Genomic DNA, 24,156 nt, shown 5'->3' on the forward strand with positions numbered 1-24,156 from the left:
CCCAGCCTGCCCCGCGGGCCGGCGGGTGGGGAGGGGATCAGGTTTCCCTGGCGCAGAGAGCTGGGGGTTGGGGAATGGGGGGAGGGGCTGCCTCCCTCTCGAATGTGCCCTCCTCTCTGGCCCCACCAGGGAAGTTTGGGGTCCCCGTTCCTACCCCCCCAGCTGTGGGCCTGTGCGCCCCCTGGGGCACATTGCCCGGAGGAGGGGTCCCAGTTGTCCAGGGGGCCGGCCTGGGAGGGCGGGCGGACCAGGCGCCCGCGGTCCCGCCTCCGCCGCGCCCTCCCCACGCCCTCCTCCGGGGCGGGATAATTGAACGGCGCCGCTGGGCCCAGCTTTGGCTGCCGCCGAGGTTCGGCCTGAGCTTGGATCCGGCGCCGTCCCCGCACCTAGAGCCAGCCGAGGACTCGCTCCCCTCGCTCCGCGCCTTTGTCCGCTGCGCTGCCCGCCATGGAGCGCGCCGCGCCCTCGCCCCCGGCCCCGCTGCTACTGCTGCTGGCCGGCCTCTCGCTGCTGGTGGCCCCAGGTAGGGGGGCAGCGGGGCGGGGCGGGAGGAAGGGGGCACCCTGAGTCCACCGGCCCCGCTTGGTGTCCCCGCGCCCGCCCGGCCCCGCGCTCCCGGGAAGTTCTGGAGCTGCGGGCGACTGGGAGCGCTGTCCGCTCGGCGGCCGGCGGCGGCTGAGCCCCCGGGAACGTCCCCCTCCCCACACCCCACTCCTTGTTTCGGTTCTAATCACCTCGCTGGTTGGTGGTGCTTATTATGAAGACCGACCCCCCTCAAACGCCTTCCCCTGGAGGCCAGCTCACATCCAAGAACCCACCCTAGTGCCCACCCACCTCAGGGCCAAGGTGCGGGGTGGGGGAGAGCGGGCGCCGGCCCGGTGGTGCGAGGCTCGCTGCGCCAGGAGTGCCCCTGGCGCGTCTTTGCGCACCGCGCCCACCCTGACCCTAGGTAAAGGCTCCCCCATACCCAGTTTGGGGATGGGAAACCGAGGCCAGGCGGTGGGGGACAGAAGTTTGTGCGGCAGACAGACCTGTCGCAGGGCGGGGGGGGGACCTGAAGAAGTCAGAAAGGAGGGGGCCGCCTGAGGTGCCAGGGGGACAGCTGAGCGCTGGGGACCCCTGCCTGCCCTCCTGGGACACAGACCCTGACCTTCTGCCAGGCTCCCCGCTCAGCCGGAGCTGGGGACCCACGGGCTACGCCCCACCCACCTGAGGAAGGGAGCGGAAGTGTCTGCCAGCAAACCCCAGGCCCAGAGGCCCCGCCCCAGTGCTGACGGAGCACACAGACCGGCCCTTCTTTCTCCTTTCATCCCCCCCCCCCCAAGGGGCGGGGGATAACCCTGAGGCCCTTCCTATCGGTCCATGACCTCTGACCTTGCTGCCGAAGCCACTAGCTGGGCCTGCCTTGCCCCAGGCTCAGCTCCTCCCCAGAAGTTGCTCCCCACCATCCTCAGGATTCCTGGCTCTTTGTCTCTGGCTTCCCTGAGTTTTTTTTTAAACGGTCTGGTGACCACCCTCCACCTTGGTCAAAGGGTCACTGGTCACCCTTGGAATCCCGGATTCTTTATCTTGGAGTTAGTCGAGTTTAACTCTCAGGTGACCCCTGTGGCCCTGGGTCGGTCGTCAGGTCACTTGTCCCAGCTATGCTGGCCTGGGATTCAACGGGGGGCGGGGGTGGGGGCGGAGGGGGGGTGGGGGCTGTGCAGACAGTCTGTGGGCCTGCTTGCTGCAGCCCGCCCTGCAGGCCTCGGGCTGTTGTGGGCACCAGCTCCATCCTGACCAGACCCTGGGGGACATTTCGTGGGGGCGATGGCACAGGGGGTGCAGGGCTCAGCACTGACAGCAGCAGCCATCCTGACCCCTCAGGGCTGCTCGGGGGTTCCCTGGTGCTGGGGCAGGAGCTGGGGAGGGGGGCAGGGGCAGGGGAGCAGGGCACGCAGGGGACCACTGGCTGGCGTGAAAGCCCAGAGAGTGGCTCGGATTGGGGGCCACACTAGACGCCCTGTTGGAAATGGAAGGGGCCCCCTGAGACCTGCTGTCTCTTACAAATGAGGCCACTGGGGCCCAGAGAGAAGGCTGAGGTGACCCGTCCAGGGCCTGGGCCCAGCCCCTCCGTCGCTGTTCTTTTCTGCCTGCTGTGTGGGAGGGCGCCCCGTAGGGTGGCGAGGGGACACCCTGTTGGGTGGAGCAGCCGGGGGCCCTGCCTGCGTCTTCTTCATGACGGGGATCAAAGAAACCGCTTCATTGCACACTCGGATGAGAATACCTGGGTTATTCCGTGGCCTTTGTTTCTCTGGGGTTGGCGCCTCTTTTGAGTTTACAGGGTTTGGTCTGGTTCGGGGACAGGGACTCGGGGACGGCCTGGCACCCCCTTCCTTTTGGGGCTGCAGGCTCAGCGGCTGGGAGGCCCTCTGAGGCCTGGGAGGGCGGGTGACCCCGACCCCACCCTCCAGACAGCGGTTTAAAAGCAAGCATCGAGGAAAGAGCTATCGCGTGGCGAGCCCTTGAGCTAATCTGCTGAAGCTCATGGGGTGACCTGGCCACAGAAATGTCATGCCCAAGGTCAGAGCTGAGCCCTGCCCACCAGTCAGCCCTGCTGGGATTTACAGGGAGCCAGGGTGGGAGGGGCTGGAGAGAGGAGGGGCTGTGTTTTCCCCAAGACTTTCCTGGCCTTTGGCTCCCACTGATTACAGAGAACTGCGCTGGGAGGGAGAACAAAGGAGAGGGGACTGGGCTAGCCAGCACGTGGTCGGCTGCCTGCTGATCCTGGACCTTCCCCAGGAGGCCGCTGGGCCTGGGCCCGCAGGCTGGCGGGGGCGGGGAGGCGGGCTCTTGGAGGCCTAAGTGCATGAGGATGAGACTTGGGAACCCTGGCGGGGCAGCAACTCCGAGTCATGCCCCCTCCTGGCACTGCCTGAGGACCCTCAATGATGGGCAATGTTTTGCCACCCCTCTGGGACTGGGGCTGTTGGGGGGGGCATGGATCACTGGTCTTCGGGTCCTAGCAGGTGCCACAGCATTTGTGGGGCTGAGAACAAGCCCCCTGTCACCGCTCAGAAACGGCCACGGGGTGGTTTGGTGGCTTCCCACTGCTAACTCGGAGAGGAAGGGAACCGGATTTCAGTGGTCTTGAGGGTTGAGGGAGAGAGAGCAGAAGGCAGTGCCACCGCGGTGGCTGCATTATTACTGTCTGTTTGTGCTGTCCCCTGCCCTGGGAGAGGACAGCGTCCTTCCCCTAAAATGGCTCTGAACGTTCTAACACTGAATGTCCCTAGCCAGGGAAACAGCCCGACAGGGCCACTGAATTGGCAGCTGCCAGGGGCCAAAGCCATATTGGGAAAGGTCAGGCCAAGTGGCCTCAGCCCGCCTCCTCAGGGCACCCGGTCACCAGTGCCTGCTGGGGACCAGCTCTGTGCCGGACACCATTCTAGGTCTTGGGACACGGCAGGGAGGCAGGCAGGCCCGGCCCTTCTGCCTGTGGGGCGGCTCATCCCCTGGGAGATCCGGGAAAAGTGAGCAATTACAAACCAACTCCAACTGGACGAGAGTCAGGGAAGACTTCCTGGAGGAAGCAGCATGCCAACTGGGGTGTGAGGAGCGGGAGGAGTTGGCTAGGCCTGTGGGCAGAGTCGGGAGGAGGCTGCTCCTCACAGAGGGGATGGCCCGGGCAAAGGCCCAGAGTCGAGGGAGGGGGGGAGGGGGGGGCTTCCAGGAAGCCCACGGGAGCTCTGCCCTGTCCCCGACTTGAGGAGGGCCTCCCTCCTTCCCAGGCGGGGTTGGGGAGGAAGTCCCCCCACTGTGTGGATCAGGCTTTAGGAAAGCAGTTCTAATAGGTGCACGGTGATTTTGCCAACACATTTGAGACAATAAAAGATTTTCCTTTGGAGAAACAGGGTACTATGACATCATTAATAAATGCTGGTGTGGGCTCTGTCTGGTTCCTCGTAATGACCGCAAATGTGGCCCCATAACGAAACAGGGTAGGGGGCAGTCACCCACTGCGCCAATTTTCTTGGGATCAGGGGCCTGGGTGGGGGGCGTTTAGAGGAGGGGGTGTGCGTGGCCTGGAGGCTGGGCCCTCTGCCCCGAGTCCACGGCTGCAGCGGCACGGGGACCAGGGCTGGGCTCCTCTGGCCAGCGCTCCCTCCGCTGGCCTGCCTCCTCGCGCCCCAGCTGGGCCTCCGTGCAGGCCAGTCTACCGGGAGCCGGGTGCCTGTCACCCCAGCTGCCGGCAGGTTACCAGGAGGGTTGCCCACTCGCAGGGGACCGGGAGACAGGTCCCAGTCCTCAGGGTGACTCTGGAGAGCGTGCACACAGCGGCCGCACCTCTCTGCCTCCGCCCTTGAACGTGGAAGGAACACACGCTCTGCCCTGGGAAACTCTTGCAGCTGACACACACTCGCTGGCCAGCTTCTTCCACCCCCAGCGCTGTGCAGTGGGAACTGTCGTCGTTTCCGCTGTACAGGTGTGTCGCCCGAGGCCCGGAGCAGGTAAGGAGCCTGCCCGGGACACAGGGACAGTAAGTAGGGGACCAGGACCTGGGACCCCCGCTTACAACCCCTCGGCGGGACAATGCTTTATCCCACAAACGAGGGCTGTGCAGAGGAGAGGCATCCTTCAGAAGAGGCGGGAACCATAGCTCGGGCCTTTAAGGGGCTCCACAGGAGGTGGCCCCGAGGTGCCGGCACCTGTCCTGGCTGAGCTTGGTGGGCGAGGCTGTCCTTGGCTGCCTGCTGGGGTCCGGCTCAGGGTATGGCCGGCCCCGACTCTCGGGTGCGGCCTGAGTCAGGCCCTCCCTGCTGCCCTCTGGGTGGGGCACAGCCTCCCCCCTCCGCCGCCCTGGGCACTTGGGCCAGGCTGGCTCTGGCTGCAGGAAGGATGCCGGCGGGGAGAGTTGCCCCTCCCCTGGTGCCTCTGTAAGGGACAGTGCCCTTGGCCACCCTGGGTCCCGGATGCCGCAGGGCCGGGCTGGCGTTGGGAGAGCTGGGCCCTGGAACTCGTTAGGTTGTGTTCCTGCTTCATTCGTTGGGACGCTGTCCCCACCCGCCCTGGCCAAGGGACCCTGCCAGTGGGCTGTGCTGACGTGGCCTGAGCCAGGGATGGGGTCACTTCCTCAGGGACCCAAGGGCTCGGGCGCCGTTACTCCTTTTTGGGGGACAGAGGGGTCCGGGGCCTGGTTTTCCCCCAGGGGAGGACTTGGGAAGTCCCCACTCCAGGCCACTCCAAGGGGACGCCACCCAGACAGGGGCTGGGCCCTCCCTCTAGGGACCCAGCCCTGGTTAGTGGCAAGGAACCAGCCTTGGGCTCGAGTGGGGCCCGGGTTTTACGACGGGTGCCCTGAGGAGAATTTGGGAACAATGATTTATCTGTCAGGATTCGGAAGGTGAGGGTCAGCGTGTGCCGTGGGGAGCGGGAGGGTGCCCGAGCGGGTGGTCGAGGCGGGAGGGGCCCACGCGGTGGGGCGGGGCCGTAAGCAGTGAGGTGCAGGCGGGGTTTTACCCTGAACACCCTGGGAAGCCACTGGAGAACCTTAGGCAGGGGATTGCCATTCTTTGACTTCGGTTTCTAGAAGTCACTCTGGACTGCTGGTGGTGGGTGGGCTCTGGGGGGACGAAAGTGGAGGCAGATCGGGCCGGAGAGAGGCTCCCTTGGGGTCCAGGGCTCACAGTGCCTGGACTGGCGGGGGTAGCGGGGAGCCAGGGGCCTGGGGAGCCAGGGGCCTGGGGAGCAGGCACGGACCTGGGCATCTGGGAGGGAGAGTGGGCAGGCTTTGCCTGGGGCTCGGACACGGGGCGGGAGGAAGGGTCCTTCGCTAGGGGCCCGTGAGGCTGTTTGTCCACTTACTCCTTCGCAGACACTCGTCGGATGCCTGCGTGGGGCAGGCGTGGGGCCAGGTGCTGCAGGGACCAAGCCTGTCCCGGCCTGTGGCACCAAGTGCTCCCACGGCTGATTACTTGTCCACGTGCTGGGAAGTGCGGGCTGCAGAGGCCAGGCGAGAAAGGGAGTGCGTCTGCCCGTGGTCTCGTGTGTACGTGGGGGGCGAGGTCAGGGAGGGCTTCCTGGAGGAAGTGACCTTTGAACTGGTGTGGGTATGAATGAGCTAGCCCGGGGAGAGGAGCGGACCCAGGACCACCTCTCCCCTGGTGTTCCGGCTTCCAAAAGCCGGGTGTTCAGGGCACATGGCTGGCGTAGACGCACGGCCAGAGGGGTGACAGGAAACCCGAGAGGATGGGCCCTGCGGGGTGGGGTGCTGTGGCGGTGTTGGGGGCAGTGAGGGCAGCCCACACGTCCACTGGCTGTGGTCCCAGGCGGGCGCTGCCTGGGCCAGAGCTGCCCGGGGGGAGCAGTGTGGACAGTGCCTCTCCTTCCCTTCCAGAGATGGGCTTTCTCTGCTTCGCTCTGGCCGCCTCCTTCTAGCCGGTTCTCTGTTCGAGACCCCTGTCTCTCTGTGGCAGGCTCTGGCTCACGGGGTGGGGGTGCTGGCCCTCGTGGTGCTGCTCATGTACACCCTGCCTCTCCCTGGGGTGGTCGGTGGCCCGGAAGGGGAGATGGGTCTGTCCTGGCGCTAGACCTGCAGAGCCACGGGGACACAGCCCAGGGACAACTGCCTGGTGCCCCCCTAGCCTGCCCCCTTGAGGACAAGGCCCTGCTCTTTCAGCCCCACACCCCTCACCCAGTCTCACGGCCTGGCATGGGGAGGGTCCTACGAGGGGCGTTTTGAATGTACAGATGAGTAGGGGCAGCACAGAGAGCCAGGGCCGGGGAAGGCCCGAGCTGGAACCCCGACGACTCCGGGCAGGCGAGTCTCCTTCCAGCAGAGGGGTGACGAGGGTGGGGGGGGGCCCTCTGGTTCTGCGGCAGCCTGGGGGCGCCTGTGACTCCGAGAGAACAGAGCGTTCTCTCCTTGTGGGCACCACAACCCGTGTCTTTATTTTGTGTTGAAGACTCTGTTTGCCTTTTGTGGTCAGGTTCTGACGACAGCCCTTTGCCCGCATTACCACGCTGGGTCCTCCCGGCCCCGAGCGCCCCCCTGTGATGGGGACAGGAGACCCAGGCCCGGGGAGGGGGAGCGGGTCCTCCAGGAAGCCGTCAGCCACGGTGTTGCCTCCCCTTGCAATGCTGGCGTCGAGGCTGATGAGATTTTGCAGAAAAGAGTGTCTCTTCGGTCTGTCCTTGGCAACACGCTTCGTGGACCCAGCCATCCCCGCAGTCCGAGTGCAGAGCCGGGGAGGCACAGGGCTGGGCTCGGCGGAGCGGCCTCTCGGGAGAGAGGGAAGCGAGCTGAGAGCGAAGACGCCAGCCCAGCCCGGGGCCCCGCTTCTTCCTTCAGAGACCCGCCGCCCATCATCACTGGGCTCGGGGTGACCAGGGAGCACCCGGAGGGTGTGGGGGGCGGCCAGCGTGGGTCTGCCTGAAGCGATCTCACGGATGCTGGCACCGCGCCCCCAGGGGTGCAGAGCTGGCCCCCCCGTTTGCCCGGGCTGCCGAGAGCCGCTCAGACACACGGAACCCCAGGGGCAAGGCGGGAACTCCGGCCCGGCCGGGGCTCCTGGTCCGGCTCTCCCTCCCTGGCCCACGGCGCCGCCCCTCTGGCCCGAGGTGGTTTTCATCACCCGGGTGAAGTGTGTTGGTCACAAGGGGGCCGAGAGGACAGCGAAAGCCACCCCGGATGTCCCTTTCGAATTGGGGCGTGTGTCGGAGGAGGCCTGTGCGGGGAGGGGTGGGACCCGGGCCGGGTTCTCCGCACTGCCCGACAGAGGGGCGCGGCTCTGTCTGTTTGGGGACACGAGCCCCCAGCAGATCTTTCCTTGGACGGGACCCACCCACCTTTCAGAGGCCCGCCTGCTGCGGGCGGCACCTCGGCTGCCATCTTGAGCGGCGGCCCCGGGGGGCTCTGCAGGGCGTTCCCCTCTGTGCACCAGGCACCCCCCCGCCCCCCCCCCCCAGGTCCCCGCAGCTCGGTTTCCCCCCAGGGGGCGGGTGGGGCCCAGAAGGTGACAGGTCTGGGGTCTCGGACCCACGCCCCCAGCACATTCCGGCGGGCGCTGAAACTCTCCCCAGCCCTGCCTCCTGCCGGGGCTCCAGCCGAAACCCTGTCCCTCAGGGTCCTTCCACCCCCCCCCACCCCCACCCCCCTGCCCCCCACGCCCTGACGGACGGAGAGGCCCTTGGGCAGTGGCCTCTGCATCTCAAGGACGGTCTTGGGACCGTCTCTGCCCTCCCACCCACGGAACGTGGTCCCATGCCGTGGGCATGGGTGCTCGTGTGGTTGACAACAGGGGACCGAGGCCGGTGTCTCAGGAGGTCTCGGCTCCGCTGAGCCCAAGAGGCGGCCTTGTCCTGGGGCACCTGAGGGCCCCGCCTCAGGAGAGAAACGCGCTGGAACAGAGCGCCCGAGGCTGGCGGGGCCCAGACACGCAGCCGGTCCGGTGGGGGTCATGCCAGGGGGCGCCGCCAGCCGCCAGCAAGAAAACACCGTGGTGTGAAGTTCTGGCCTCGAGGCGACCCCCCCCCCCGGCCCCACCGCAGAGCCTGTGGCGCTCCTGCTGTGGCCGTGGGAGCCCCTTTCGCTGCGGACAGCTTGCTCCCCGGCTGTTTCTCTGGGGGGCCGTGGTGGGGCCTGCTCCTTCCTGTGAGCGGGGGGGGGGGGGGGGGGGGCGTTGGGGCCGCAGCCTGGAGCGGGACCAGAGAGAGCCCACCCAGCCACGAGGGTGTGGGCGGGCCGGCTGTGGGACCCGTGGGAGCCTTTCCTCTTTCCTTCCTGTAAGCAAGACGCCGTCTGTGGCAAGTCAAGGGCAGAGGCCACCGCTGGCCTTGGCCTTATAACCTGTTTGATGCGGACCCGTGCGCCCCCGCCGCCCCATGCGGCTGCTCAGACGGCGGGAGGGCAGGCCGCGGGTCCCAGAGGCTGGTCTGGGGGCGCCGGCTCTCTCCGCCCCACACCCAGGCTGCGCCTCCCAGGACCTGGCTCCCTTCTCCCCTCGCCCCTGGCGTGCGCCGCGTGCACCCCCTCCCTGGTACGTGCCCCCACACTCGCCAGGCGGGGTCGCCCCTCAAGAGGAGTCGTCCTCCGTGTCCCACTCTCTGGCCTTGGCCCGGCTGGGCGTCTCCAGGCCTCCCCCTCGCCGCACTGTTTGCCGTCAGTCACACGAACCATCCCTGACCCTGTAGGAGTGGGGTCACGCGTGTCCTGGACACCCCGGCCGCTGGGCTGGATGGCAGCTCAGCCACACCTCTGCCAGCAGCGCCCGTCTTTCTTGCCCTCAGGGTGGTGAAGGCGGGGTCCCCGTGTGGGCAGGGTCCCCATCTGGGCAGGGTCCCTGTTGGCGTGTCCAGGGTGTGGCTGGAGCAGGGGTTCAGTGGGGCGAGCATGCACCTCGGTGCTGAGCCACGGCCCCGTCAGGCGTGCGTTCGGGAGATGACAGTGGGGTTTGGGCCTTTCTGGGAGGGAGCGGCCCGTGTGCTCCCAGCCTGGGGCCCAGCAGGTTTCCAGTTGGGCTGTTGGGTGACTTAAGGGGACGGACGCGCCCCCGGCCCTCTCAGACCTGCGAGCACCAGAGCGAGGGGCCTCCCGCTGGTGTGGCGCGAGGAGGCCCTGGGCAGGGCCGGGGGGGGGGCAGGACGTGTCCAGGGGGACCTGGTGCAGGTGAGAGGGGCGTTGCTCCTCACTGTCACCTCGTCTCGCCCCCACGCAGCGGGCGCAGATGTCCCCATGGAGGCCTGCTGTGCGGACGGGCACCAGATGGCCACGCAGCACCGTGACTGCTCGCTGCCCTACGCCTCGGAGTCCACGCAGTGCAGGTGCGTCCCCTCAGAGGGAAGTGGGGGAGAGGGGCCGTGTGCGTCGGCCCCCTCGCTGGGAGGTCAGGGTGTCCAGCCCCCTCTGCCACAGCTCAACCCTGTGGCCAATCACTCCCTCCTCACAGAAAGGGGGTCAGGTGGGGGGGGCAATGAGATCACGTGGCACCACCGTCAGACCCCCAAACCAGAGCAGAGCGCCCCAGACAGGCCCGCCTTACACAGTAGCCAACGTCCGGATCCACTATCATTCCCCTCTCCCTAAGTGGAGCCTCCGGCCCCCCCACAGCTTGGGGGGAACTGTGAGCTTAGAATAAATGACGCAGGTGAGAAATGTCGGTTGTCACCATACAATAGTGAAAGTCACGGCAAGCCTTCAGGAAGCCCCTGCTTTGCGCTGTGTGTGGGGCGCCCGTTGATCCCGTTGAGCCCCGCTGCTGCTCACCCATTACACAGATGGGGAGACTGAGCTTTCCCGTGCCCACAGCTGGCAGGGGCTGGCGCCAGGGTGTGACCCTGGGCCCTGGGGAGCAGCGTTCCCTCAGCTGACATGGTTGCTTCCTCTGCCCAGGACACAGTCTAGGGGGTACTGAGGCAGGGCGCTGTGGGCTGGGGGGGTGGGGGCTGCCCCCCGGGAAAGGATGTGCGGGGAAGGCTGGCTGGCCTCCGTCTGGAGCATCACATGCCGCCTGCCGGCGTGGCACAGGACGTAAATCTTGATTTCTGAAATTCTTCAAAGCCAAAAGCCTCGTAGACCAAACAGGCAGGGATGACCAGCCATGTGGGTTGTTTGGGTTGACTGCGAGGCCCCGGGGTCGGGAGGCAGGGAGCGTCGGACGAGTGGGAGCTGGGGCCCTGGCCCCCGTGTGGCTCAGCGCTGCAGAGGGCCCCGGCTCCGCAGGCAGTGGGGAGCTCCACCCAGCGGTCTGTCTGCCGACCCTGCCGGCAGAGGCGGCCCGGCCCCCGGCCCGCCCAGGCTGTTTCCGGCTCTGTGACCTGAGTCATCTCCCAGCCTCAGGCCTCCCCAAGTTTCAAAGGGGGCCGGTGGGACCCTCCTCCCAGGGCTGTGATAGTGATCAGGGGTGAGGGAAGCAGGCACCACGGAGCCCAGTCCGGGCTCCTTCCGGCACCGGCCCCACCAGCCAGAGTCCGGGAAAAGGGGATGAAGCAGGAACATTTTGTAGGGCAGGCGCGGGGCTCAGAGAGGGGCAGCGGGGCTCCCCTGATGCCGCCGCAGACGCACCCCACCCCCACCCCTGTGTTTAGTCTTTCTGACGTTTCCCAGCCCCGACTGGGTGCCAGGCGCTGGTCTGTGTCTGGGGCGGGAGGGGTGCGTGGGGAAGGCCTCCCCATGGAGCCCAGGCCCCGGCCCACTCCTGCCCTCCCCTCGGCGCCCCCAGGATGATCCAGGAGCAGTGCTGCCACAGCCAGCTGGAGGAGCTGCACTGCGCCACCGGCATCAACCTGGCCAGCGAGCAGGACAGCTGCAGCGCGCTGCCCAGCAACGCCAGCCTCGAGGCCGTGTTCGTGAAGGTGAGCCCCGCCCGTCGGCAGGAGGCCCGGGGCTCTCCCACTGCACCCCAGCTGCAGGTCACCTGTCTTTCTGAGCAGCGGGGGGTGCCCGGCCCAGGAGGGAGGAGCAACCCCTCAAGTCTCCTTGCCTCCCCCAGTGTGATCAGTCAACCCCGGGCAGCACCCCGGGCCAGTTCGGACCCTGGGGAAATGGCGATGGAGAGGCCGCAGGCTTGCCCTGAGGGCTTCCCGTCCCGGGCTCCAGGCGGGAGCACAGAGGTCAGAGCAGGGGTCACCTGAGTTCAGGGCCTTCAAAACCCTCTTCTTGGTTCAAGGCCGGCACCCCAGCCCCCCTCAGGACACCCACGAGGTTCTCTGCACCCAGGGCTCAGAACAGCCCCCTAGGGAGGCCCCCATTACCACCCTGGAGGAGAACACCGAGGTTCAGAGAGACGCACGTTCCAAAGTGGCCTTTTACGACCACCAGAGGGAGCGGGGCTGGTGAGGCAGAGCTGGGAGAGGGGGCCCCGCAGGCCCAGAGCGAGTCCTGCCCGGAACAGAAGCGGGGAGTGAGGCTGTAAAGCATGCTGGGACTCAGGTCCGGGTCAGGCCACTGGCCTCCCTACCAGGGAAGGCTGCATCTCCGAGTGGCTGCTCGGAGCCCCAGATGGCATGACCGGGTCTGAAACTGCAAATCAACCAGGGGGGTGTCCAGGCTGTGCCTCCCTCCTCCCCCGCCTCATAGAGGGCTGGACACAGCTGGCCCGTGGCGCTCCGACTTGGAACGCTGCCCTGGTCAGCTGGGTTTCTGCTGGAGGTGCCCGGGGCGACGGCAAACTCCCTGGAAAAAAGATGTTCTGTCCCTGGCCAGGAGGGCAATGGAGCCATTTCAAGGAGCCAGATTCGCAGTGAAGTCTGGGTTCTGAGGGGGGCTGCATGGGTTCCTCTCGGGGGATCCTGTCTCCACACAAATGGGGGTGGGGGAGATTTCAGGGGGAGAAACTGAGGGGCGTGGCCTGCCCTCAGCCTTTTAGTGCTTTTACGGGAGATTTCTGGCAAGAGGGAGCTGGGTGGGGTGGTCCGGTCAAAGCCAGCACCTCGGACGCCCCAAGACGGCCTCCCTGGGCAGGGCTGGGGCCCCGCCCACACCGTCTGCCTGGCGGGCAGCTCTGCCCGCGTCCCCAGACGGGAGAGGAAGGGGGGTACAGGAAACGCCTGGAACATTCTAGCGGGGGTGCGAACAGGTCGCCCTGGCCGACGAGCGATCAGTGTTGCCAGGAGGGATGACTCATGCCACCCAAGGCGGAGGAGGGGCCGGGCCCCTCCCTGCTGGCAGCAGAGGTGACGGAAGGCCCGCCACCTCCGCAGAAACCGAAGCCCAGCCCCTCCTCCCGGCTCCCGCTGGGGGCCTTCTGGAAAGTCTGAGCTCAGGATACTAAGGACCAAAGGGGCTTTTCATGTGTCAGGGTGCGTGCTGTCTCCAGGATTCAGGTGTGACCTTTGGGGACACTGGGGTCGTTCCCGATGCACGGTTCAATTCCTGCTGCCCACACCACCCTAACTTGGGAGGAGGAGCTGGGTGCATGTCTGATCTTCCAGGCACAGCAGGGAAATCTCAGACCCTGCAGGAGGGCCGGCGGGTGCCCCCCCGCTCCCCGGGGCTCCCGTGTGACCTGACGGGGCCCCTCTCACAGCTGCCTCTTCCCGGTGGCGTGTGTGCAGGCTGGGCTCGCTCCGCTCCTTGCAGTCCCCGTCTAGAAGAGGTAGCGATGTCAGGCCCCGGGCCATCGCCGTCCCAGGAGAGCGGGCACGGGGGCCTCGGGGAGGCTGGCGGGCCCCGCCGGGTCAGTGTCTGACTGCTCCGTCCGGGGTCCCCGCCTGTTTGCAGAGGTGCTGCCACTGCTGCCTGCTGGGCAGGGAGGCCCAGGCCAAGGGCCAGAGCTGCGAGTACAACCTCATGGTCGGCTACCAGTGTGGGCTGGTCTTCCGGGCCTGCTGCGTCAAGGGCCAGGAGACCGCGGACTTTGCCCCCGCAGACAACGGGGACCACCAGGAGACAGGTAACTCCCCTCCTCCCTCCCTCTCGGGCGGTGTGTCGGTCGGGGCTGGCCAGAGAGGAGTTGATGTTAAGGAATCGCCTCACGCAGCCGTGGGCACCGGCGGTCTAACTGCAGGCTGGGCCGGCGGGGTGGAGACCCGGGAGAGAGCTGACATGGCAGCTCAGGTCGGAAGGCCGTTTGCCAGCAGGATTCCTTTGTGGCTGGGGGAGGTCAGGCTCTGTCTTACACCCTTCGCCTGATTAGACCAGGCCCACCCATGCTATGCAGGACAATCTGCTTTACTGCAAGTTTGCTTAATTTGAATGTTAATCTCATCTAAAAATACCAGCCTGGCACTATCCAGACTAGCGTTTGGTCAAATATCTGGGAATCGCGGCCCCACCGTGTTGACGTATAAATTAACCATCACAAGCAGGGCCGGCACACACGTGCACTATAGTTTGGGGAGAACCGTGCTGGGGCGTGTGCTGGTCATTCCCGGTCTGCAGACTGGGGGACCCAGGCTGGGGAAGCGCGGGGTTGGGGTCTGTTTTCTGGCAGGGAGGGCAGGCTTGCTGGCCCCCACAGAGCGCCCGGGAACCTGACGGGAGGCCCTGGTTGTCCGAGCAGTGTCACGTTGTCACCTCCCCTGAGACCCACTGTCCTGAAGTGAGACGGAGGGCCTGGGACCTGGGCTCTTGACGGACCAGGTGCACGTCGCCGTGCTAACACGGGTTTTCGGCAGACTGATTCGTCTGGCCCTCAGTCATCTCATCTGTGAAATGGGTGTGATTACAGGTCCCGAGGAGGGTTCGGGGGCAGGCTGCGTATAAAGTGGCGCGGTGCCTTTGCTGCCACCATTCTTCCCCGTCCCTCCCACAGCCCTGGCGCTGTGGGTGGCTGGCCTTGCTCTTGATTCACGGGTGAGGACCTGACATTCAAGGTCACGCAGCTGACACACAGAAAGGGGAGAAAGCCTGCTTTCTGTCTCTGGTCCGGGGCCGCCTCCATCTGGGGCCGACGATGCCTGGACCAGAGGCTGGAGGTGCCACATGCTAACAGCGGGCTCTGCTCTTTCAAGTAACAGAGGCTTGCTCAGCAAAGGGGTGAGTGGCCCCCAGGGCAGATTAGAGAGAGAGAGCCCCCTGCTGTGTGCGCACCAGTTCTGTCTCCCGCGTGCATTTGTCCGGAGCTGGATGAGTCCCAGAGCGGTCGGCGTGGTGCGGTTCCGTGGCTCAGGAGATTTTGTGGCTGTCTCTTCCCCTTACACAACGGTTTCCTGGGAACGGAAATAGCCCCGGAAAACTCCAGGCGTCTGCGTGACTCTGGGCCCCTTTCCCTCTCACTCTGAGCTCTGCGCCCCCCCTCCCCAGCCCCCCGCCCAGAGCAGAGGCGGAAGGGCCGCGGGAGGAAGGGCTCGCAGACCCCTGGTCTCTGAGCCAGGTCACCCTTCGCTGTGGCCTTTTGACCCCGGGGGCTTCGGCGCTTGGGATCAAATGGAGCAGCCTTTCGCTCTTCGTTCCTAACGTCTCCTCTCGAGGGGCCCCACAGGCGCCCGGGGCGGATGCCGGATATCTCCGTCGTGAAGACGGATGGGAGCCACATTCTGACCCCCGCCCGGACTTTTGAAGTCGGGGATGACATTTGCAGTTTAAACAAACCCGAACGCCTTATCCTGGAGCAGCATTCCTCCTGCGTCTCCGGGGACGACTTGGGTTGATTTATGTCTCGTTTCGGTAACGATCTCTGGTCGGGGCGTTTCCGCCTCTCCAGATGTCTCCTGTCTCCCCCAGCCTTCGCTGGCTTCGGTCCGCGCCCCAGACTCCCCTCAGGGCCTCCGCGAGGGCTGGCCGCCCCCCACCAGGCCCCCTGCTGCCCCCTCCCCCCCGCCCGCTCCCCCAGTCACAGCCGCGCCTGCCTCCCTCCCTCCCTCCCTCCCTCCACTGATGTGGATTGTGCGCCTGCTGGGTGCGGAAACTGTCGAAGATTTGATAGTCAATTACAACTGTTCAATCTAAATTTAAAAATCGGGGCTCCCAGGTCTGTTTTCTCCCCTTAGTTTTTCTACTAATTTGTTTCTATTCCATGCTGTCGACGTACCTTGGTCTGAGACTGGGGGGAGAACCCCGTTCTTGTCCCGCAGGGAGTTTGGGGAGAACCGTGCTGGGCCATATTCTGGCTACTCCCATCCTACAGTTGGGAGACCCAGGCTGGGGAAGCGCAGGTTCGGGGTTCGTCTTCTAGCAGAGGTAGCAGGCTTTCTGGCTCCCGCAGAGCACCCCAGGAATCTGGACGACCTCATCACTCAGCTGACAGACAGCACCTCACACGTCCTCCCAGCCTTGTCCAAGGGACCCTTTGGAGGATGGGACCTGGACGTCCTGGCCGCGCCCGGCACGTTGGGGGCTGTGGGGGGGGCTTGTTCTTTGCTGGGGTTGAAGGCACCCCATGAATGACATGCCCCTCAATTAATTCCCCGAGTAAAGATGCCCCCAACCTAGCAGAGGCAGCTGTACCCTAAAGAACTCTTGCTTAGTGCCTCCCCAGGAGAAAAGAATGATGTCGAGGCCCTCACTGTGTCTTAATGTGCATGAGAACGCTCGCGCACAGTGACAATGTGCCGGCTCTGTCGTGCTGCCCTGAACCGCAGAGCTGCTCACGTGCTTCCCCGTGACGACGGGTGCCGCTCCCGTGTGCCTGTGTCGCGTGCGCGCTGTGGGCAGTTAGAAGACCCAGGGCGGCGGGAGGGCGGGAAACCCACGGGAGACAGGCACGCTTTCTGCCGGAAACCCCGTGTGGAGAGGCACTGTTCCGACTGGGCCGCCTTTCCTCGCGGCCTCTTTCCTGTCTCTTTGGCCCCGAGCATGGCCACCGGCGAGGCCGCAGTTGCTGCTGAGTCGTCACGGACTCGGGCTCCGTGCCGTTTGCCTGGTGAGGGGTCCTCACTGTCCGACGGCTGGGCTTCCCCGTAGCTCTGAAGATTCTCTGTGCCCTGGGCCACGTCCGCCAGCGTGAAAAGGCCCCGCCTGCTCCTCTCACGCCGGGGCTATTGGGGGGATGCCACCCTAGGGAGTGAGGGCCCCTGCACACACCAGGTCTCCAGCCCACGCCCCCCCCCATTTTCTGCTGAAAGGAGGGGTCTGGCCTGGCTGAGTGCCGGCCCTCACTCGGGGCAGACGCTCGCACGCCTTTGTGGAATGAGCCGAGTGAGCGGCAGTCGATGGCGGGCACGACAGACACTGAGCTTTGCAGGCAAACTGTGCGAAACAAGGGCCTTCGTGTCCCGGGGCTGCTGTGATGAATGAAATACCGTGGACCGGGGGCTTAACCGACAGACATGTCATCTCACAGCTTGCGTGTCTGTCACCGTGTCCCAGTCCCCCTTTTGGGGAGGACACTGTCCTTGGATTCAGGCCCCTCTATGCCCCTCAGCCTCACTTGGTCATCAACAAAGACCCTTCCTCAATGAGGCCCATTCGCAGGTGCTGGGGGTGGGGGTTCGGCATTTTCGGGGCGGGGGGACACAATTCAGCCCACAACGACAAAGTTCCACCAGGTGCACGGCTGCAGGTTTGGAGGGCGTGGCGTGCTTGCCTTGGCTGAAACATTCGAGGAATTTGGACAGTGTAACCGCACTCTGCGTTAAGTGGATGATTCCAGGTCCTTGGGCTGGTGCCGCGGTGTTGTAACAGATCTTTTAGAGACGTAACGGCATTTGTGAGAGTCGTCCTCTTTTTCAAGAGGATTGAGCGAATGCCGAGCTGTCAGGAGGTGGACAAACGGGCGTTACTGCCTGATATTGCCTGGAAGGCAAACTGCTGGGTGTCTTCCGAGGGGATCAGGCTCGCTGCTGTGGATAACCATGTCTTTGCCTGTCTTGCCCCGTAGCTAAGATGTCCGAGATGGCGGAGGATGAGCAGGAGGACCCATACCTGAATGACCGCTGCCGAGGTGAGGCCCGGGTCCCCCTCGCCGGGGCCCTGCGGGACGTGAGGTCGGGGCTGGTGTCGGGAGGAGCCTGGCCTCGGGCAGTGCTCAGGGGCACCGGGGAACTGCCCCCCGCTGGGCGTCTGCTCTAAGTCACTCTGTCCATCCTCTCTGCACTCCCGGGCTCCCTCCCTCCCCTCTCCTCCTCGAGGGAGCCTGGCAGGTGGGGGCGGGGGAAGGTGGGCTTAGAGAGGGAGCCACGTGAGAAGCCGGCATTAAAAACCCTGCCCCGCCGTGCCCACCTGACCGTGACCCCTCTCCCAGGCTCTGTGAAGGGTCAGCACAGCTCCCCCCAAGGCACGTGGTTTGACCTTGTGTTCTGGTTGACCTTGTGTTCCGGCATCCCCCTGTGCCGCTGGGAAGGTCCGTTCCGGAGACCTTTGCCGATTCAGGGTCGGCAGGGCCTGGCAGGCTTGTTTTCTCGTAGGACAGAAGTTTGTGTCTCCTTCACGGAGCACGCTGGCCTGCGTGCCTGGCAGGCCCGCTCCACACACAGGTCCTTCAGCAGCTTGCCCTGCGGTTGGGGCGTGGCCTGGAGAGCCAACACCGAGTGGTGTGTGTGGTTGGTGCACAGAGGCCGCAGGGTTGAGGGGGTGGAGGCCAGAGAGCCCAGAAAGCCCCCCACTCCGCGGTGGGCTGGGCAGCAATGGGAGGGTGTCCTAGGGGAGGGAGCTGGTTTGCAGTGGGTGAGGGTGTGCTGGCTGGAAAGTGAGGCTGCAAGGGGGACTGGGGGCAGTGGGACTGGAGAGCGAGGGGTGCGGGAAGAGGCTGGGGGACTGGGCGGGGCCCCCCAGGCCCTGGGCAGTGGTCAGGCTGTCCCTAGCAAGATCTTTACCTGGGGGAGGTTGTCCCGATGAGACTCGCTTTTCGAGCTTCACGCAGGCTGCCCTGCAGGAAGCGTGGCTGGGGGGGTGGTCGGGCTGCTCCAAGGGCAGGGTGAGCCCGGTGAGCTGGCGGCCAGAGCGAGGCCGTGGCGGTGGGACTGGGGCAGAGGGAAGCCCGAGAGACATGTGAGGGCCAGAGGAGGCCCTGTGTGGCCCAGCCGCTCTGTGTGTGCCTGGTGGCAGCGTCACACACGCTTGTCTGTGTTGTCCCTGCCAGCTCTGCCGCGGCTGCAGGGCCCACGCTGCGTGTGCCCGATTTGCAGACCAGGGCCGGGGCCTGGAGCAGCGGCGCTGGGGTGCCCAGAGCCAGGCCCCGGGGGGCTTCCGTGGGGGGGCTGCAGTGGGCTCCAGCCTGCAGAGCCTGCCTCTCTGTGTCCGTCCTCCCGGGGCCACTTTCTCCGGCCTGGCCCCAGGAGGCCTGGAGGGGTGCCACGTCTGGCGTGCACCCGGCCTCCGGCTCACGCTCGCTCTGTCCGCAGGTGGCGGGCCCTGCAAGCAGCAGTGCCGAGACACGGGCAAGGAGGTCGTCTGCTCTTGCTTTGTGGGCTACCAGCTGATGCCCGATGGCTTCTCCTGTGAAGGTGAGTGTCCCCGTGTTCCTGGGGACAGCTCGACAGCAGGTCGCTGCACCTGGGAGTCTCTACCTGAGACATCGGGGCAGGTCCCACTTTGCACAACTCAGGGCCCCATTGGTGGGTGAGCGACCCAGGACCGGCTCTCCAGCGCCCCCTGGAGTCTGTGCGGCATGCGCTCCTGCAGGAGGATGTGAACACCAGGCTGGGAGCCAGGGCTGGGTGTGGGCTTTGCCTCGGCTGTGAATCTGGGACCTGCTGAGTGGCCCTGCGCACGTCTTGCAGCCTCCCACAGCCCCTCGTCTTGACACGGGGGGATGGAGGAAGCGATAGCCCCTTATAGGGTTCTTAAGGGTCCCATGACTCCAATGTGGCCTGGCTCTTGGCCAGGAGCCATTGACCTGAAACTGGTCAGGGGAGGAAAGCCGTTGCTTTGAGTCCCGTGGGGAATGTCCAGGGCACAGCCCGAGGACTGGGCAGCGTGTGGGGCCCTGGCGGGGGCCGGGAACCGAGCCATGCTGCCTTCGGAGAGAGCGCATGACTCCCGCGTCGGTCCGTCTCTCCTAGATGTCAACGAGTGCATCACGGGCAGTCACACCTGCCGTTTCGGGGAGTCCTGCATCAATACCGTGGGCTCTTTCCGCTGCCAGAGAGACAGCAGCTGCGGCACGGGCTACGAGCTCACGGAGCACAACGACTGCAAAGGTGCGGCACGGCCCCAGCCGGAGCCCTCCCCGGGCCAGCTGTGGGGTGGGGGGGGGGGGGGGGGGGGGGGGGGGGGGCTCCCGGGGCTGCGCTCCGCGGGGCTGGCACCCCTGTGGGTTTATTCTGTGCCTGAACGCTGAGTTAATAGTGCCCTTGCCAAGTGTGCATTTATGAAAAGGCTCAGAGCATGGCCACTTAAAAACCAGACCCGGGAGGAGTTTCAGGTGCTCACATGTGCTTGTTACAGAGTATACATATTTTGCACAACAGCTGCCTTGTGTCCGATTTCAGGCTTCCTTGAAGTCCAAAGCGCCCTTCCCTTACATTAAAAAAAAAAAAATGATGTTTCTGGCTGCCGGCCGGCCCCTGGCAAGCCACAGACGTTATCTGGCAGATAAGGCTTTGATGATGAGGAGCTGGTCGAACACAGTTTTGTGCCGCTGTTCCCAGCCCTTCAGGCGGCAGACCGCTTTTGTAAAGATGTTGCGGCTGAATTACGAGGGCAGCTCAAAAGCAAGGCGCGCCCTCCTGCCGCCTGGGGCTTTGGACCAGCTCAGCGCGCCCCACCCGGGAGGACTCCCTGGGTGGTTCCGCCTCTGCGGATGGACGCGCTGGGTGGCTCGGACCCTGAGGACACAGGGGCCCGGCCAACCGAGTCTCCGTGTTTGAAATCGGACAGCTGCGAACTTCAAGGGAGGGCAGCCAGCGCTCAGATCGTGGCAGTCACCATTGTCCCTATTTGCAACATTGTGACAACTTCAGAATGAATGCGTTTATAGAGACAGTGTTTATTGCCACGAAGATCAATGCTGGATGATCTAAACAAAACACGCACATGGCCTGAAACGGGGAGGAGGGGAAAAAAAAGCACTACAGATGTTGCCAGGAAAATGCCTGGGTTATTTATTATGTAACAGAAAGTTTGCCTCCTTGGAGCCTTGGGGGAAAAGTCAGCGTTTTTAAGTCTTGGCTAATTCGGGCCCTTTTTGGATGTGGCCTCTCTGTGGGAATGTGTTGGGTTATAGCCTGAGTAATAAGCATGAAAAAAAAACCAGCTTTGTTGTGATTTTAAAGTGTTGTAAGATGCTTCTGGCAGAACTCTTGCTAACGATTTCCTTTCTTTATGATGCACCAGATATTGACGAGTGTGAGAGTGGTATTCATAACTGCCTCCCCGATTTTATCTGTCAGAATACTCTGGGATCCTTCCGCTGCCGACCCAAGCTACAGTGCAAGAGCGGCTTTATACAAGATGCTCTAGGCCACTGTATTGGTAAGACTCTGCCGCCGGCGCCGGGGTCCGCCAGGCGGGGCGAACGACCCCTCTCATAGAGGGGGGCTCGTGGTGTCCGGGACAGAGGTTGGCCAGCCTTTTCTGTGAGGGGCCGACACACGGGTCAGGCGCTGCGGGCCGGAGGGCACCGCTTTTGCCGCTCACCTGTGCCGTGTGGGCTGGAAAGCATCCACAGATAGGTCAACCAGTGGGCAGGGCCGTGTCCCAATAAAACTTTATTGACAAAAACCATCGGCCGGCTGGCCAGGGCCCCAGGGCTATATTTGGGTTTTAGCAAGCCCTGGTTTAGACCCGGGAACTTGAGTGTTGGAGTCAGACACCCGGTTTGGAACCAAGGGACCTGAGGTGACTTACTTCCTCCGAGCCTCAGTTTCCCTCCCTGTAGAACGGGAAGCATCCGGACGTCTGGCGGAGGCCTGGCCCACACAGGGGCCTGTGAAGTGTCGGGTTTATAAAAATTTTCAACAGTTTTCCGTATTAGCAGTCCAATGCACCGACATAGTGTAGGATGGTGGTTAACGGGGAAGGGGACAGGCAGGATGCGGTGTCAGGGTTCAAGGGCACAGCGTTTCAGGGGAGAAAAGGAAAAGTTCCTTGGATGGTGGGGGTGGCAGTCGCACAACGGTGTTGACGTACTGAAAGCCACTCGTTGGTGCACTTACAGGGGTAAAAGGGGTAAAAACCCTTCATGTGACTGCCCGGGGCATTTAAAGACTGGCAGGACAGACGCCCTCAGGGCAGGGGCCACCCCGAACCCACCCGGCCTGGTTCCCGAAGCCCCCCTTTCACGCTCGGGGACGGGCGGCTGAGCCGTGGGGGCCTCAGAGGCTGTGGCTGGCCCCATGCCAGTCCTGCGGCGTCACTGAGGAGGTGGCCGAGGGGGTGGCGGGAGTAAGCAGGAGGCCCCAGCTCTCCCAGGGCTTGGCAGGGCGAGGTCCCGCCCAGGCCTGCTGCAGGCTGGCCGGGGGCTCCGGAGGGGGCTGGCATCGCCAGGGATGGAAACCCTGACTCCCGGCAGAACCCGGCCGACCCCCACAAAGCGGGGGCGTCTGCAAGGCTCAGCTGAGCCCCTGCTTCCCCTCTAGGGGGCGGGGCATGGCCCTGTCCAGGGGCATGCACCGAGCAGTGGGAGGGGACAGGCCCCTCCGTGACCGCCCCCACGTGGGGGAAGGGTCTGCTCGGGGAGGCGGGCACAGCCTCGCAGGAGCCCAGGGCCCGGGAGGCGGGCCGAGGCCCAGCCCGCCCCCACCACACACCTGGTCGCCGGGTGGCGGCCTCCGCGCTGCACACCGGCGCTCGGGGGCTGCCCCGGGGTGGGGGGTCTCCCTTTGTGGGCACGTCATCCCTGCCACCAAGTTCAGGATTCTTTTAAGGATTCTTATTTCAAATGTTACCTACGTTTTCATTCACCGAAAAGCAAACAAAACCGAAGCACGAGAGGAAGAGCTTCTCCTCTCGGTAGTGTCTCTGTGTTCTCCCAGCTCCCGCTTCCTGGAGACTTGGGTTTCTCAAACATGGAGCGAACGGCTCTGCTGCTTGCTCCCTGCCCCCCGCCCACTTAACACTGTATTGGGACACCACTGTATTTTATTTTTAAAAAGTGTATTTGTTTATTTTTAGAGGGAAGGGAAGGGAGGGAGAGAAACACCCACGTGTGAGGGAGACATTGATTGGTTGCCTGTCACACGTGCCCTGACCGGGAACTGAACCCACGACTCAGGTGTGGGCTCACAGGCTGGGGGCCCCCCCTCTCTGGAGCACGGACTTGGGGAACTGCAGATCTTACGGGCGAGCGCAAGGCTCAGGGGGAGGGAGCGGGACTGTTGCCAACCCGCATTTATCCCGGGCGGCAGGCCGAAGCCGGGAGCTTTTCCTGGAAACTGAGGGGCTGGGTGGATGTCAGCTCTGCCCTCCCCAGGGTCTCTGCCCCGAGGGTCTCTGCTCTGAGAAACCCGCCTCACAGGAGCTTAAGGGAATGTGTTCTGCTCTAGTAAACTTGATCTACAAAAGCAGGGTGCAGGCAGGAGACCCGGGCTCCAGCCTTGAGCTGGGGAGTTCCCTACTTATGGATCCCATGCCGGCCCACCCGCCTGCTTGCAGGCTGGCCACGCCGGTCCAGGGCAGGATAGACTCGGCGCTTCTGCGCACTGGGGGTTCACTGGGGGTTCACTGGAGTGGGCAGAGGGAGCTGGTCCCCTCTGTCTGCGGGGGTTGGGTGTGCCAGGGGCAAGGGACAGACGATCCCTCTTGGCCTTCCGCTCAGAGGTCCTGGAGTATCCCTCTCTTCTCTTTGTCCCCACTGGTGGTTTGCAAGTGTCTGTCTGACCAGGTGACTCTTAAAAACGTGGGTGCTTTCAGGAGACATCTCGGTAGGAGGTCCAGGGTGTGAGGAGTGGACAGACGTGGTACCTAGCCCTCCTTGTCTACTCACTGGGCCACGCGTGCTGGGTGTGGGTCATCGCCATGGGGTGCCCCGGGGCCCCTGTGTGGGATGCGTGTCCGGTCAGGGAGGGAGGCCCCTTCCCGCCGGGCCCGAGTCGGCGAGGGCTCCGAGGCGGGACAGGAGGCGTCAAGGAGGACATGGCCCTCCGCTGGGCGTTCAAGGAGACATGTTACCCTGGCCGGGCGGCTCGGTTAGTCGGAGTGTTGTACTGTACACCAGAAGGCTGTCGGTTCGATTCCTGGTCAGGACACTTACCAGATTGTAAATTTAATCCCCGGTCCGGGCCCATGTGGGAGGCAACCAGTTGATGTTTCTCTCTTACATCGATGTTCCTCTCTCAAATCAATAAACGTCTCTTCAGATAAGGAATGTAAACAAACAAACAAACAAAAATAAATAAAAGGGGCGTGTTTCCCAGGTGGACGAGGGAGAGGCTGGCCAGGCAGGGACCGTGGGCATAAGAGCACGGGAGCTGCCGGCGTGCGGCCCCTGGCCGGGCGAGGCTCCCTGGGGCCTCTGTTTGGGGGGCGCAAAGAGGGGGGCGCAGTGCCTCTGGGGTGCGCCAGCTGGTGCGTGTTCGGCCGCGCCCCGTGTCTGACCGCGTGGTTCTGTGCCTCTCCCCCGCAGATATCAATGAGTGTTTGAGCCTGAGCGCCGCGTGTCCCGTGGGACACACGTGCATTAACACGGAGGGCTCCTACACGTGCCAGAAGAACGTGCCCAACTGTGGCCGAGGCTACCACCTCAACGACGATGGGACCCACTGCGTGGGTGCGTATCGGACAAGGAAACCGGTCGGGAAGGGACCCGGCTCTGCTCTCGGCACAGCCCTTCCTCCTGCGGCGGGGAGGCCAGGCCCCCAGAGACGGGCCCTCCCCGCCTGCCCGCCTGTCTGCCCCGGGCTCCAGGCCCTTCCGGTCCA

At 64.6% G+C, this 24,156-nt stretch overlaps 1 protein-coding gene across 2 annotated transcripts in view; it reads left to right on the top strand.

The window, feature by feature from the left end:
• The first annotated feature begins 336 nt into the window (after positions 1-336).
• The window catches only part of FBLN1 (fibulin 1), a 59,691-nt gene continuing 35,871 nt past the window's right edge, over positions 337-24,156 (top strand). For both annotated transcript variants that reach the window (XM_028532712.2, XM_028532713.2), the window contains exons 1-9: positions 337-523; positions 9,696-9,801; positions 11,199-11,331; positions 13,199-13,370; positions 17,238-17,300; positions 18,700-18,801; positions 19,360-19,497; positions 20,633-20,770; positions 23,862-24,005. In XM_028532712.2, coding sequence (XP_028388513.1) covers positions 448-523; positions 9,696-9,801; positions 11,199-11,331; positions 13,199-13,370; positions 17,238-17,300; positions 18,700-18,801; positions 19,360-19,497; positions 20,633-20,770; positions 23,862-24,005 — 1,072 coding nt within the window. In that variant the 5' untranslated portion in view covers positions 337-447. The remainder of the gene's footprint in view (positions 524-9,695; positions 9,802-11,198; positions 11,332-13,198; positions 13,371-17,237; positions 17,301-18,699; positions 18,802-19,359; positions 19,498-20,632; positions 20,771-23,861; positions 24,006-24,156) is intronic.

The sequence above is a fragment of the Phyllostomus discolor genome, chromosome 2, assembly GCF_004126475.2.
Source record: "Phyllostomus discolor isolate MPI-MPIP mPhyDis1 chromosome 2, mPhyDis1.pri.v3, whole genome shotgun sequence".
In the NCBI taxonomy this organism is placed as follows: Eukaryota; Metazoa; Chordata; class Mammalia; order Chiroptera; family Phyllostomidae; genus Phyllostomus; species Phyllostomus discolor.